Source organism: Papio anubis, chromosome 4 (assembly GCF_008728515.1).
Source record: "Papio anubis isolate 15944 chromosome 4, Panubis1.0, whole genome shotgun sequence".
Classification (NCBI taxonomy): domain Eukaryota; kingdom Metazoa; phylum Chordata; class Mammalia; order Primates; family Cercopithecidae; genus Papio; species Papio anubis.
Window position 1 is genome coordinate 140,274,201 of NC_044979.1, and position 13,423 is coordinate 140,287,623.

Consider the following 13,423-nt stretch of genomic DNA (forward strand, 5'->3'; position numbering starts at 1 on the left):
ACTGGAAAGCAGCAGGATCTGGAGGAGCAGGAAGAGAGCCCAGAGGAGGAGTGTTGTGCTCAGTGACAGTTAACAGATGAAACGGAATTTCATGGAGATTCTTTGTTACAAGGAGAAATTGCTCAGTCTCAACTCCCAGAATGTGAAAGTTGCCTGGTTTAAGAGACCTATGTTTTCTTTTTCAGCTCTTCAAACCTCCGGGAAAGATCATCAAAGTCAATGTCTTCAGATGCTGAGGTGCTGGCACCAGCAGATGCAGTTGGTAGTGTGGCACAGATGGCAACTCTGGTAGGATAAAGTTGTCATAGTTATCCGCAGGTCTGGAAGGAAGCTTTGCAGAGGCTTCTGGCTTGGGTCCAGGATCTTCAGGACCCGGATCCCTCCTGGCCGGCGGCTCCGGGGGCTCCAGCTGGCCCGCGGGCCCAGGCTCCACCTCCCCCATTGGCGGCCCAGGCTGCACAGGGACGCCAGGCCCGCGCGAGGGCTTGCGGAACCCTGGCAGCCTGCGCGAGCAGCCGGCGGCCCCGCCCTCCGGGGCCCGCCCTTTGTTCATATTTTAATGAACCAACTCTTGGTTTCATTGATTTTCTCTATTGCTTTTCTATTTCCAGTTTTGTTTTTCTTTGCTCTAATCTTTATCATTACCTTACTTTTGCTAGCTCTGGCTTTAGTATATTCTTCTTTTCCAATTCCTTAATGTATAAAGCCAGATTGTAGATCTGAGATATTTCTTTCTCTCTTTATTTTTTTCAGTGATAACAGATTAATTTTAATTCTATACCTGAAGGTGTACAAGAGTATGCTCTTTAAACATTCTATAAATGTTTACAACTGTGCAATACCACTTAAAATCTCAAAAAAGGAACAGACTTTGTTATGCCCAGACCGTTTGTTCCCCAAAGAAGACCACCAGAGTCCAGAGTCAAAGCCAAGCGGCAAGGATCTTTACTACAAGTTCGAACTTGGTCCCTCCATTCCACAGCATACAAGAGGGCCTCGAACAATGGGAGTGCTTGCTTTTTATAGCCCGATGTAAACAGGATATGCAAAGTTACAGGGAACAAGGTAATTCTCTCGGTTACAGCATTACAATTGGTTAACATTCTACATTTAGCATTCCTTATCGGAGATCTCCCAGGTGATGTTTTTCTGAAGTTTGAAAGAAATACGAAGGAATGTGTTTGTGCTGGGCTCAGGAAGTTGGGAGATATATGGGGGATGTGCCTCATTCCTTTCATTCCCCCCTTCTTTTCAGGTAACTCTAGAGCCAATCTTGGGTCTTATAAGTCTGACTCTGTTTCAGCGTTTACAGGTTGGTATTGGGCTCTGAGAACCATGAGCTGAACGGTGTCAAACCTTTCTCTGACAAACTGCAAAATTCTGTTAACAACACAAGGTCCTATGGCTAGCAGAAATAGTAGACTTAGCAGGGGTCCAAGGAAGGGGGCTAACAGAGAAAACAGAGGAATTCCACCATTGGTCTGCAGCTGAAGCAAACTGCCGTGTTTTTACTTCAGTGCTTAACTTGCGTAACTGTTGGACCCGGTCTTCTACAAGCCCTGATTCATTTATGTAGAAACAACAGTCTTCTTTTAGAAACATACATGTACCACCTTTTTCAGCAGTGAGTAGGTCTAGGGCCCTCTGGTTCTGCAAGGTTACCTGAGCTAGGGACGTGAGCTGCCGCTGAAGGGATGCAAGGGACTCAGCTGACTTCTCCATAGCAACGGCAAATTGTTGGTACAACTTGTTGCTTTCTATGAGGCTGTGACCTAGGGCTCCCCCCGCCATCCCGGCCGCAATGAGGGATGCGGTGAGGGAGATTCCCGCAATGAGAGGGAGAAATATGGCTCGTGCAGGTCTCGGTCTAGGGACTAGGTGAATAGCAGTACTAGTCCAGTTACCGGTGTACCCTAGGAACTCTCCAGCAGTTAGTAGAGTCAACCGGGGAACTAATGTGACAGGAAGACACAGTAGGTTGGTAACAGAGGGACTAGATAGGTCCTTAGATAATGTCCCATTACACCAGAAGAATATGCCCGGCGGAGCCCTTAGGGTGATATTAGGGGGCACTGCAGTGATGCTGCAGAGGCTGGAATTGGTTCCTGAGAAGCAGTAGGGAAACTTCTCCTGTGTTTGCTTTTGCTTCTCTAGTTCTTTGAACTATGATGTTAGGGTGTCGATTTTAGATCTTTCCTGCTTTCTCTTGTGGTCATTTAGTGCTTTAAATTTCCCTCTAAACACTGCTTTAAATGTGTCCCAGAGATTCTGGTACATTGTGTCTTTGTTCTCATTGTTTTCAAGAACATCTTTATTTCTGCCTTCGTTTCGTTATTTACTCAGTAGTCATTCAGGAGCAGGTTGTTCAGTTTACATATAATTGTGTGGTTTTGAGTGAGTTTCTTAATCCTGAGTTCTAACTTGACTGTACTGTTGTCTGAGAGACAGTTTTTTGTGATTTCTGTTCTTTTACACTTGCTGAGCAGTGCTTTACTTCCCATTATGTGGTCAATTTTAGAATAAGTGTGATGTGATGCTGAGAAGAATGTATATTCTGTTGACTTGGGGTGTAGAGTTCTGCAGATGTCTGTTCGGTGCACCGGGTGCAGAGCTGAGTGGACATGAACAATTTATCAAAAAAGAAACACAGCTATCAAAAATACAGAAATATTTAACCTTATTAATAATAAAGTGTCCAGCCTCGGTGTTTCATTCCTATAATCCCAGTCATTTGCAAGGGTGAGACAAGAGGATCATTGAGGCCACAATTTCAAGACCATCCTAGGCAAGTCAGTTTGAGACCAGACTTCATCTCTAGCACACATCAAAAAATGAACCACTCACGGTGGTGCATGCCTGTAGTCCCAGCTCCTCAGGAGGCTGAGGCAGGAGGATTCCTTGAGCCTGGGAGGTTGAGGTGGCAATGAGCCATGATTGTGCCATTGCACTCCAGCCTGGGCAGTGCAGCAGGACTCTGTCTAAACAATAAAAATAATGATAAAGAAAAGGATTGGGAAGCCATTTCTTGCTTATTCAATACATAATGTTAAAAGCAATTTCTACTTTTTCTACTTTTTATTACTAAAAAAAGCTGGACCATTCTCATAGCCTGAAATGTTTCTTACCCTCCCTTCTTCTGTCGAAACACTTCTCTGTCAATGATAATGCAAACCGTCATTCCTTTAGGAAGACTTCACCCCAGGTAGTTCCAGATCCCCTCATCTCTGCCTTCCCAGAACTCCTGGTGTCTCCCCAGTTTCCTCCGGGTGGTGAAGTACCCCCATCCTGGGTCTTGGCATGACTGCCTCTGTGAAGGTCTTGTTTCATTTTCCCTTATGGTTCTGTTCCCCTGTGTTGTGTCATAGCACTGGGCAGAGTGGAGACCCATTCACACTGATAGAGAGGGCCCATGGTTCTGGAGATAACCATGTAACTGATCAGAATAGGGCATTGAGGGCTGGGTGTCAGGCATGGGCTGCACTTGGGTGGGCAGGCCCCCTGGAAAGTCACTGGGTTTGGCAAGCTTCCTAGTAACATGTCTCCCTGGGGTCCTCTTGGAACTTCATGCAAAAATGCTGGATGCTAGTTTATTCTGGAGAGTTGGTTCATTCCTCTCATTTGATAGTCAGAGAAACTCATATCCCAACTAAAGGTCATAAAATCCAGTTTTGTAAACTGAGATAATCTCAGCTGAATGAACTTTCTGACCCTCTGCTTTCCCGCAGCCTCTCGGTGCCCTTGAAGTCATGTCAGTTCAAGCAGCCCCATGAGGCATTACAATGTTTAATTATTTCAGTGATTATTAAACCTTGCCCTGTGTTGACCCCAGGTGAATCACAAGCTGAACTTCTGACAACGACAAGTTATGATATTCTTTTCAATTACAGAAAAAGTAAGTTAATTGATAGGATGTTTTTGTTTAAAAAAAGTCACTAATTTTAAAGGTAATTTGTGCACATGGTAAACATTAAGAAGGTATACCAGGATAATGCTTTTATACTACTAAGAATAATGTTTTATCTAACTTTTTTTGGTAGATGCTTTCATCAGATTAAGAAAATTCCCTGCTATTAGTTGTTGAAGGCTTTTTATATCATAAATGGGAGTTGAATATAGTCATATGTTATTAATATATTATTACTGAACTATCAAAGGCTCTTCCTAAAACAATTGAGATGATCTTATAATTGTTCTCCTTTAATCTGTTGATGAAATCATTGGTATTTATACTTTGTTAACTATTCTTGAGCCTCAGGTTTAAATTCAACTTGGTCATGGTGTATCATCTTTGAACACTGCTGTCTCTGACTTGGTACTATTTTGTTCAGGATTTTTGCGCTGATGCTCATGAATGAGACTGGCATGCCATCTTCCTTTGCGGTCCTGATTTTTTTCTGATTTGGATCATGTGGCCCTCATGGAATGAGTTGGGCATGATGCCTTCTTTTTCATGTCTCTGGATAGATGGGACACTTTGGAGTCTCTCCAGATGGCCCTCAATGGTCCCTGCCTCCTCATTGTTAGGTCCCTGGGCAGCCCCTTCTCATTTCTGGTAGGCCCAGGAACCTGTGGGTTTTATGTTTGTTTGTTTGTTTGTTTGTTTGTTTGTTTGTTTTTGAGTTGGAGTCTTGCTCTGTCACCCAGGCTGGAGTTGGGGTGCAAAGGCCTGATCTCCGCCTGGGTGTGGCAGTGAGGTGAACACAAAGGGATGTTCTTCAGAGATTACAGTTCAGCCCTGGAGCAACAACTAGGAGACTGTTTCAGCAAGTGAGGATAGGACTGTGTGGGGTTCTATCCTCTTTATAATTTCCACTAGCACTGAAATCATGGTAGCATCCAACCAGAACCTTCTTTTGTCGTATTTGGGATAGAAGGGACTAGTTGTCTTCAAATTATTGATAGAGATTTTATATAATATAGTGTTTCTCTCCATATTTTATGAATATAACAAAAGTCTTGTGTGTGTATATGTGTACGTATACATTTGTATTGTATATATGTGTGTATATATATACGTGTGTGTGTATATATATACCTGTGTATATATATACATGTGTGTATATATGTGTATATATCGATGTGTACATATATACACACACATATATACAATACAAATCCTGCTTAGTAGCTGTTTTTGTTTGTATATATAACAGAAAGAATTACGAAGCAGGACTTTGACCAATAGTCCTTGTGTGGCACAGAGAATTTGCTTTTAATATCTCTTTTCACTTTCTTGGTTACAGACGTGTGATCTCTTTTTTGAAAGGTGACAATCACTTTGTCATATTTTATCTGATGCTAATGCTCATAGCCTTTTAGTCACGTTTGTTTCCATGAGAAAGAAAAACCACTAGATGGTTATGCTAAGGATTTCTGTCCCTGGAGTGAGAACCGTCCCGAATGTCTCCCACTTTCATAACTCCTCCACACATCTCAGTGGGCCGTGGAGCACATCAATGGGCATGACAGTTATTAAAACAATTTATGAATGTTATGATCCTTTACCAGTATGAGTTATTCTCTGGAGCTTCTAACATGTCAATAGTACTGCGTGGACTGAGTTAAAAGTTAATCCAAAATCTCAGTTTATCCAAATCTGTTTCTTTCTTACCAGGCACCACCCACCTATGATACTGTGCTACAGATGGAGTATCTCGACATGGTGGTGAATGAAATGCTCAGATTATTCCCAGTTGCTATGAGACTTGAGAGGGTCTGCAAAAAAGATGTTGAAATCAATGGGATGTTCATTCCCAAAGGGGTGGTGGTGATGATTCCAACCTATGTTCTTCATCATGACCCAAAGCACTGGACAGAGCCTGAGAAGTTCCTCCCTGAAAGGTACAAGGCCACTGGGAAAGCAGTCCTCCCTGAACCAGCCTGGTTCAAGCATATTCTGCCTCTCTTAATCTACAGGACAGTCGTGGTCTAGTACAATCATTTGCTTGTCTTTTTATTTTTAAAAGTTTTTTTTCATGAAATTGATCATTGTCACACTTTACAAACCATAGACTACATAAAAGAAAACTACAGCCACCCACAGTCCCGAAAACTTAAAATGAAGGTCATCAGTTATGTCCTTATGGGTCATAAGTGTTCAAAATATAAGGACTCTTTTAAAAACACATGATCACAATACTATTATTATGTCCCAGAAATGAATATTTTTTTCTTAATATAATCAAATATTTAGGAGTCAAGTTTGAATAAAAAACATGGGTCTAATCTTCAAAGAATTTATAGCTTAGTGGAACAGATAGACAAAGCAGTGATGATACTGCTTTGCACTGGTACAGTAGCATCATATACCCGTGTAAATTATCTGATGTCAACTATTCTATGGAGGTGTGGGGGAGAAAGAGGGAGAGATGGAGAGAAGAAGAAGGAGCAGAAGGCGGAGAGAAGGAGGGATAAGACAAGGTAGGGAGGAGAAGGAGGAGAATTAGAAAAACAAGAGAGGAGATGAGAAGGAAAGTGCAAAATAACAATTTTGAAATAGTGCAAGGCAATTTCTTCTTCTCCTTCCTCATGACCAACATAAGTGTGACTTGAGGCAGGAATTTACTTTTCCATCAGTCTCATCACTTATGTGCCTTTATAGTGTGAACACATGACCACCCTGAATATAATCTGAGTGTTTAGAAATTAATATTCTTTGCAACACTATTTTTCTCCTCTCAACAAGACTGAAACCTCCTATAGTGTAACGAGAGTAGAAAGGATCTGTAGCTTACAATTCTCATAGTAAAATAAGCATAGCAGGATTTCAATGACCAGTTCACAAAAGTATCCTGTGTACTACTAGTAGAGGAGTGGGCCCTAAGTAAGAAACCCTAACATGTAACTCTTATGGGTATTATGTCATTAACTTTTTAAAAATCTACCAATATGGAACCAATTTCAGTAAGAAGAACAAGGACAATATAGATCCTTACATATATACACCCTTGGGAAGTGGACCCAGAAACTTCATTGGCATGAGGTTTGATCTTCTGAACATGAAACTTGCTCTAACCAGAGTCCTTCAGAACTTCTCCTTCAAACCTTGTAAAGAAACACAGGTCAGTCAATTTTCTGCATAAATAATGTTTTATTAAGAATTATTTTAACTGAAGGGTCTATATATTTAAAAAAGAACACACCCATTTAATCTTCTACTAATTTGTTCTATGGGCCGAGGAATCTATTTGGGCCCATCTGTGATCTTTAAGGGTGCTTCAGTTCTGGCGGTAAAAAGCAGTAGCATTAAAAACATCATGTAACATCAATGTAGATTAGCATGGCATGACTATCTGCAGTCTTCTTGAATTTGAGCAAAGTTTAAATTCAGTTTCAAGTCAATTGGAAAGATGGGGAAGTATTTTGCACAATCATGAAGTGCAATTACTATCTTGTTTTGACTTTTGAATGGTACTATTCCTTCCCAGAACTTGTAGAAGCCCTCTCATGACAGTGGCTCCCAACCACTAGCTGTACATTGGAAACACCAGTGAGCTTTAAAAATTCATGATGCCTGGGACATCTCAGAAATTCTAAACTAATTTTCTCAGAGTGTGGCTTTAAAAGCTCCCCAATTGCTTCTCATGTGAAGCCAAGGTGGAAAATGACTAAGGTATTTCTACTGGATATGAAGGACTACCACAGTCCAAGGCCATCCTTACTGACCTTACCTTCCAGTTGCCTAGCTCTATCCAACTAGGCTCCTTTTCAACCCAATTATACCTCTGTTAATCTTCTTCCCTTTCTTCTCCTCATTCTGTTCTTATCTTTCAAGACCTAGTTCAATTCTCAAGCTCTCCAAGGTGTCTTCTCGACCTAGTCCAGGGCTCATTTACTCCTCTGCTCTGTTATTGGTTACTGGAGACTATTATCATATAATTTCATACTTTGCCATTAAATCATTGAGTTTTGTTCTCTGTATTTTCTCTGTGTCTAAGAATGTCTTCCCCTTATCTATTAACAATATCCTGTCATTTTGTTCCTTTTAAAATATCCCAGTGGTGCCTTGCAAGCGACCTAATCTAATTCAAGCATTTGGTCATTTGGTAAATGTTTAAGGAGTGATGTGCAGTTGATTGGCTTGCATACAAATATTAAGTTTTTTAATGTGAACATTTAACAAATGACATTCATGTATTTGCATGTGTGTTTGTGCTTGCACATGTGCACGTGCCTGTCTGCCTGCAGGGAAAATATATTCATGCCTTTGAAAAGTTTTAAATAATAAGATATTATATTTATAAAAAGATTTGGGATCTTTTCTCTGAAGAAATTAAAGAACAGATGTCATTTATTCATATTAAGCAAGACGCTATAAATCTTATTTCTAGGTCTCATGTATTTATTAAGCAATTCCACCCCTTAAGCAGGCTTTCTACATAGGAGAGGAAAAAGATAGAGATGATTTCCATATTACTTCCATATTCCACATTATTTGTGGCTTTAGGCCAGCTATGTAGCTATCCTGCATGTGTGCTCAGACAGGGGACGCAGCCCTGAGAGAAAGTAGTCCTCTGGCACACCTGGGATGGGAAAGGTACTCACTTGTAAGTTCCAAGCTGGCACTTCTTGATCTCCATGGCAATTTTCTTGCCCATCACTCCATGGAGATCAGAATATCACTCTGTTGTGTTCCCTCAACACTGAAGCAGTGTCTGTCTCCATAAGAATGGGGCTAAAAGTTGAGTCAAAACACTGTAGGAATTGAGAGGTTCCCCACTTGCACTACCCTTGGAAACCAAGAGAAAATGTTAAAAAATAAAATGATGATGCTTCCTGAAGGTGTCTTCCCATCTTTACACTAGATGGATTCAATTGGGAGGAATTACTGGACTCTGGAAGTTGAAGACTGTCCATATAGGTAAAATGTACAACAATTACTCCGGATTACCTTGCAAGTTTCAACATACACAAAATTAACTTTATATGACTCTTCAAAAATAGTTTGTCATCATGCCTAATAATCTGGTTTAAATTTTTAAAACTCATCCATTTTACTTAAAATTTAAATCAAAACGAACATGGATTCCCATGAATTTGTCTGAGGTCAGGCGTTGCACAGAATAGGTGCTCCATAAATATTTTATTAAATGATAGATGATGAATGCTCTCACTCTACAATCTTCACATATCTTATAGAGTAAGTATAAAGAATCCAAGATTTGGCCGGGCGCGGTGGCTCAAGCCTGTAATCCCAGCACTTTGGGAGGCCGAGATGGGTGGATCACGAGGTCAGGAGATCGAGACCATCCTGGCTAACATGGTGAAACCCCGTCTCTACTAAAAAATACAAAAAACTAGCCGGGCGCAGTGGCGGGCGCCTGTAGTCCCAGCTACTCGGAAGGCTGAGGCAGGAGAATGGCGTGAACCCGGGAGGCGGAGCTTGCAGTGAGCAGAGATCCGGCCACTGTACTCCAGCCTGGGCGGCAGAGCGAGACTCCGTCTCAAAAAAAAAAAAAAAGTGTTTAAAGAATAAAGAATCCAAGATTTATAATACTGAAAGTAGTTTTTATATGTTTACAAAGCATTATTGTTATTAATGCATTTTTTTACTTTGATGCTATACTTTCTACTTTTGCTTTATTTATTGCTACTCAATATGCTTATTTAACTGTTTCAGATCCCCTTGAAATTACGTTTTGGAGGATTTCTTCAACCAGAAAAACCCATTGTTCTAATGGCTAAGTCAAGGGATGGGACCGTAAGTGGAGCCTGATTTCCCTAAGGACTTCTGCTTTGCTCTTCAAGAAAGCTGTGCCCCAGAACCCCAGAGACCTCAAATTACTTTGTGAATAGAACCCTGAAATGAAGATGGGCTTTATCCAACGTACTGCATAAATAACCGGGGATTCTCTACATGTATTGAGCTCTCTCACAGTCTATATAGAGTGTTATACTCGGTAATATAAAGGAGATGACTAAATCAGTGCTGGGGAAGTAGATTTGGCTTCTCTGCTTCTCATAGGACTATCTCCATCACCCCCAGTTAGCACCATTAACTCCTCCTGAGCTCTGATAACAGAAAACATTTCTTAAAAACTACATCCACAATCATTAATGAAAATAAGAATTATTTTGATGACTCTAACAGTGACACTTGTATCACATGTTATATCTGGAGTATTCTATACTAAGTTTTATATTAAGCAAGTTGATAAAAACCTCTTTACAAAAGTATTATCAGATAATCTCCCACACATTAATGAGAAATCCATAGAACTGAATGACTGAGAACCAACAAGTAAATATTTTGATCATTGTAATCACTGTTGATGTGGGGCTTTTGTCAGAACTCCAAATTGATTATTAACATAGGTGAGAGTTAATCCACTATGACTTTACCCATTGTTTAGAAAGAATATTCATAGTTTAATTATGTCATTTTTGACCAAGCACAGTGGCTAACACCTGTAATCCCTGCACTTTGGGAGGTCAAGGTGGGTAGATCACCTGAGGCCAGGAGTTCGACACCAGCCTGACCAACACGGTGAAGCCCCATTTCTACTAAAAATACAAAAATTAGCTAGGTGTGGTGGCATGTGCCTGTAATCTCAGCTACCTAGGAAGCTGAGGCAGGGGAATTGCTTGAACCTGCAGTGAGCCGAGATCACAGGACCGCACTCCAGCCAGGGCAACAGAATGAGACTGCATCTCAAAAAAAAAATTATGCCTTTTTGTAGCACATATATTTAAATGAACTAAATATCTAGGAATTAGCTTAATCAAAGAAGAGGGTGATATCTACAATGAATACTGTAAAACACTGATGAAGGAAAATGAAGAAGACACAAAAACAGAAGGACATTCCATGTCTGCATATTGTAAGAATCGATATAGTTAAAACTGTCCACACTACTCAAAGCAATGTACAGATTCAATGCAATCTCTCAAAATACCAATGACTTTCTTCAAAGACATAGAAGAAAAAAATCCTAAAATTTCTATAGAACCATAAAAGACCCAGAACGGCTAAAACTGTCTTCAGCAAAAAGAGCGAAACTGGAGAAATCATATTACCTGACTTCAAATTATACTACAGAGGTATAGTAACCAAAACAGCATGGAACTTGTATAAAAACAGACACATTGACCAATGAAATAGAATAGATCACCTAGAAACAAATCCACACACCTATAGTGAACTCATTTTCAATATTGTTGTCAAGAACATACACTGGGGAAAAGATAGTCTCTTTTGGAGCTGGGAAAGCTGGATATCAATATGCGGAAGAATGAAACTAGACCCCTATATCTCACCAGACACAAAAATCAAATCAAGGTGGATTAAAGACTGAAATCTGGCTGAGTGCGGTGGCTCATGCCTGTAATCCCAGCACTCTGAGTGGCAGAGGCAGGTGGATCACTTGAGGTCAGGATTTCAAGACCAGCCTGACCAAAAAGGTGAAACCTCATCTCTACCAAAAAATACAAAAGTTAGCTGGGCATGGTGGGGCATGCCTCTAGTTCCAGTTACTCATGAGGCTGAGGTGGGAGAATCACTTGGACCCAGGAGGCAGAGGTTGCAGTGAGCCAAGGTCATGCCAATGCACCCCAGCCTGGGCAAGAGAGTGAGACTCTGTCACAAAAAAATAAAAGGGGGGGGGGGAATCAGTTCCAAGATGGCCGAACAGGAACAGCTCCAGGCTACAGCTCCCAGAGTGAGCGACACAGAAGATGGGTGATTTCTGCATTTCCAACTGAGGTACCAGGTTCATCCACTGGAGCAAGTCAGACAGTGGGTGCAGGACAGTGGGTGCAGCCCACCGAGCCAGAGCCAAAGCAGGGCGGGGCATTGCCTCAGCCAGGAAGTGCAAGGGGTAAGGGAATTCCCTTTCATAGCCAAGGGAAACCGTGACACACAGCACCTGGAAAATCGGGTCACTCCCACTCTAATACTGTGCTTTTCCAGGGGTCTTAGCAAACAGCACACCAGGAGATTATATCCTGAGCCTGACTCAGAGGGCCCCACACCCACGGAGCCTCCCTCATTGCTAGTGTGTCCGGAATTGGTGGGTTCTTTGTCTTATGGACTTCAAGAATGAAGCCGCGGACCCTCAGGGTGAGTGTTACAGTTCTTAAAGATGGTGTGTCCGGAGTTCATTCCTTCAGACGTTCAGATGCTTCTGGAGCTTCTTCCTTCTGGTAGGTTCATAGTCTCGCTGCCAGGAGTGAAGCTGCAGACCTTTGCAGTGAGTGTTACAGCTCATAAAGGCAGCGTGGACCCAAAGAGTGAGCATCAGCAAGATTTATTGCAAAGAGCAAAAGAATAAAATTCCCATGGTGTGGAAGGGGACCCTAGCGGGTTGCCTAGTTGGCTGGCTGGGGCAACCTGCTTTTCTTCCCTTATCTGGTCCCACCCACATCCTGCTGATTGGTCTGTTTTACAGAGAGTTTATTGGTCCATTTTGACAGAGTGCTGATTGGTGCGCTTACAATCCTTGAGCTAGACACAGAGTCACAGAGTGCTAGTTAGCTAGATACAGAGTTAGTTAGCTACAAAGTACCAATTGGTGTATTTACAAACCTTGGGCTAGACACAGAGTACTGATTGGTATATTTACAAACCCTGAGCTAGACACAGAGTGCTGATTGGTGCCTTTACAATCCTTGAGCTAGACACAGAGTCACAGAGTGATAGTCCTCCAAGTCCCCACTAGGTTAGTTAGATACATATTCACAAACCTTGAGCTAGACACAGAATACTGATTGGTGTATTTACAAACCCTGAGCTGGACACAGAGTGCTGATTGGTGCACATACGATCCTCCAGCTAGATATAAAAGTTCTCCAAGTCCTCATCCAGTTCAGGAGCCCAACTGGCTTCACTCAGTGGATCCTGCACCAGGGCTGCAGGCGGAGCTGCCCACCAGTCCCTACAGCACCTGCACTCCTCAGCCCTTGGGTTGTCCATGGGACCGGGCAGCACGGAGCAGGGGGAGGCGCCCCTGGAGGAGGCTCAGGCTGTGCGGGAGCCCACCGCAGGGGGGGAGCTCAGACATGGCGGGCTGCAGGTCCCCAGCCCTGCCCCACTGGGACGCAACTAAGGCCCCACGAGAATTTGAGTGCGGGGCCAGCCAGTTGGCACTGCTGGGGGACCCGGCACAACCCCCAGAGCTGCTGGCCCGGGTGCTAAGCCCCTCACTGCCCTGGGCCTGCGGAGCCAGCCGGCCTCTCCATGCATCAGGCCAGCTGCACCCATGGGGCCAGCCATGCCCATGCTTGCCTCCCGAAACTCACACCAGCCTGCCAGCGCAGCCTTGGTTCCCACTGGTGCCTCTCCCTCCACACCTCCATGCAAGCAGCGGGAGGAGGCTCCGGCCTCAGCCAGCTCAGAGAGGGGCTCCCATGGTGCCGTGATGGGTTGAAGGGCTCCTCAAGTGTGACCAGAGTGGAAACTGAGGCTGGAGGCGCTGAGAGTGAGGGC

At 42.7% G+C, this 13,423-nt stretch overlaps 1 protein-coding gene across 3 annotated transcripts; it reads left to right on the forward strand.

Moving 5' to 3' along the window:
* Positions 1-203: 203 nt before the first annotated feature.
* On the forward strand, positions 204-11,927 carry LOC103882745 (cytochrome P450 3A7-like). Of its 3 annotated transcripts, XM_021935186.1 has the most exons (6): positions 204-288; positions 3,830-3,892; positions 5,615-5,841; positions 6,905-7,061; positions 9,620-9,700; positions 11,909-11,927. In XM_021935186.1, the coding sequence occupies exons 2-6, from the start codon at positions 3,866-3,868 to the stop codon at positions 11,915-11,917; spliced, it is 501 nt and encodes a 166-aa protein (XP_021790878.1). In that variant the 5' UTR covers positions 204-288; positions 3,830-3,865; the 3' UTR covers positions 11,918-11,927. The 3 variants fall into 3 exon arrangements, with proteins under 3 accessions (XP_021790878.1, XP_009200924.1, XP_021790877.1); XM_009202660.3 differs by lacking the exon at positions 11,909-11,927 and having other exon boundaries at positions 9,620-10,262; XM_021935185.1 differs by lacking the exons at positions 204-288; positions 11,909-11,927 and adding an exon at positions 1,026-1,065 and having other exon boundaries at positions 9,620-10,262.
* The last annotated feature ends 1,496 nt before the right edge of the window (positions 11,928-13,423 follow it).

What these genes read in the sequence shown, in the direction of transcription:
- LOC103882745 (XM_009202660.3), top strand. Translation starts at nt 3,866, where the DNA reads ATGATATTCTTTTCAATTACAGAAAAA. An exon ending in TCTTTTCAATTACAGAAAAA is followed by an intron (nt 3,893 to 5,614) that starts GTAAGTTAATTG and finishes CTTTCTTACCAG; the next exon opens with GCACCACCCACCTATGATAC. An exon ending in GAGAAGTTCCTCCCTGAAAG is followed by an intron (nt 5,842 to 6,904) that starts GTACAAGGCCAC and finishes AACCAATTTCAG; the next exon opens with TAAGAAGAACAAGGACAATA.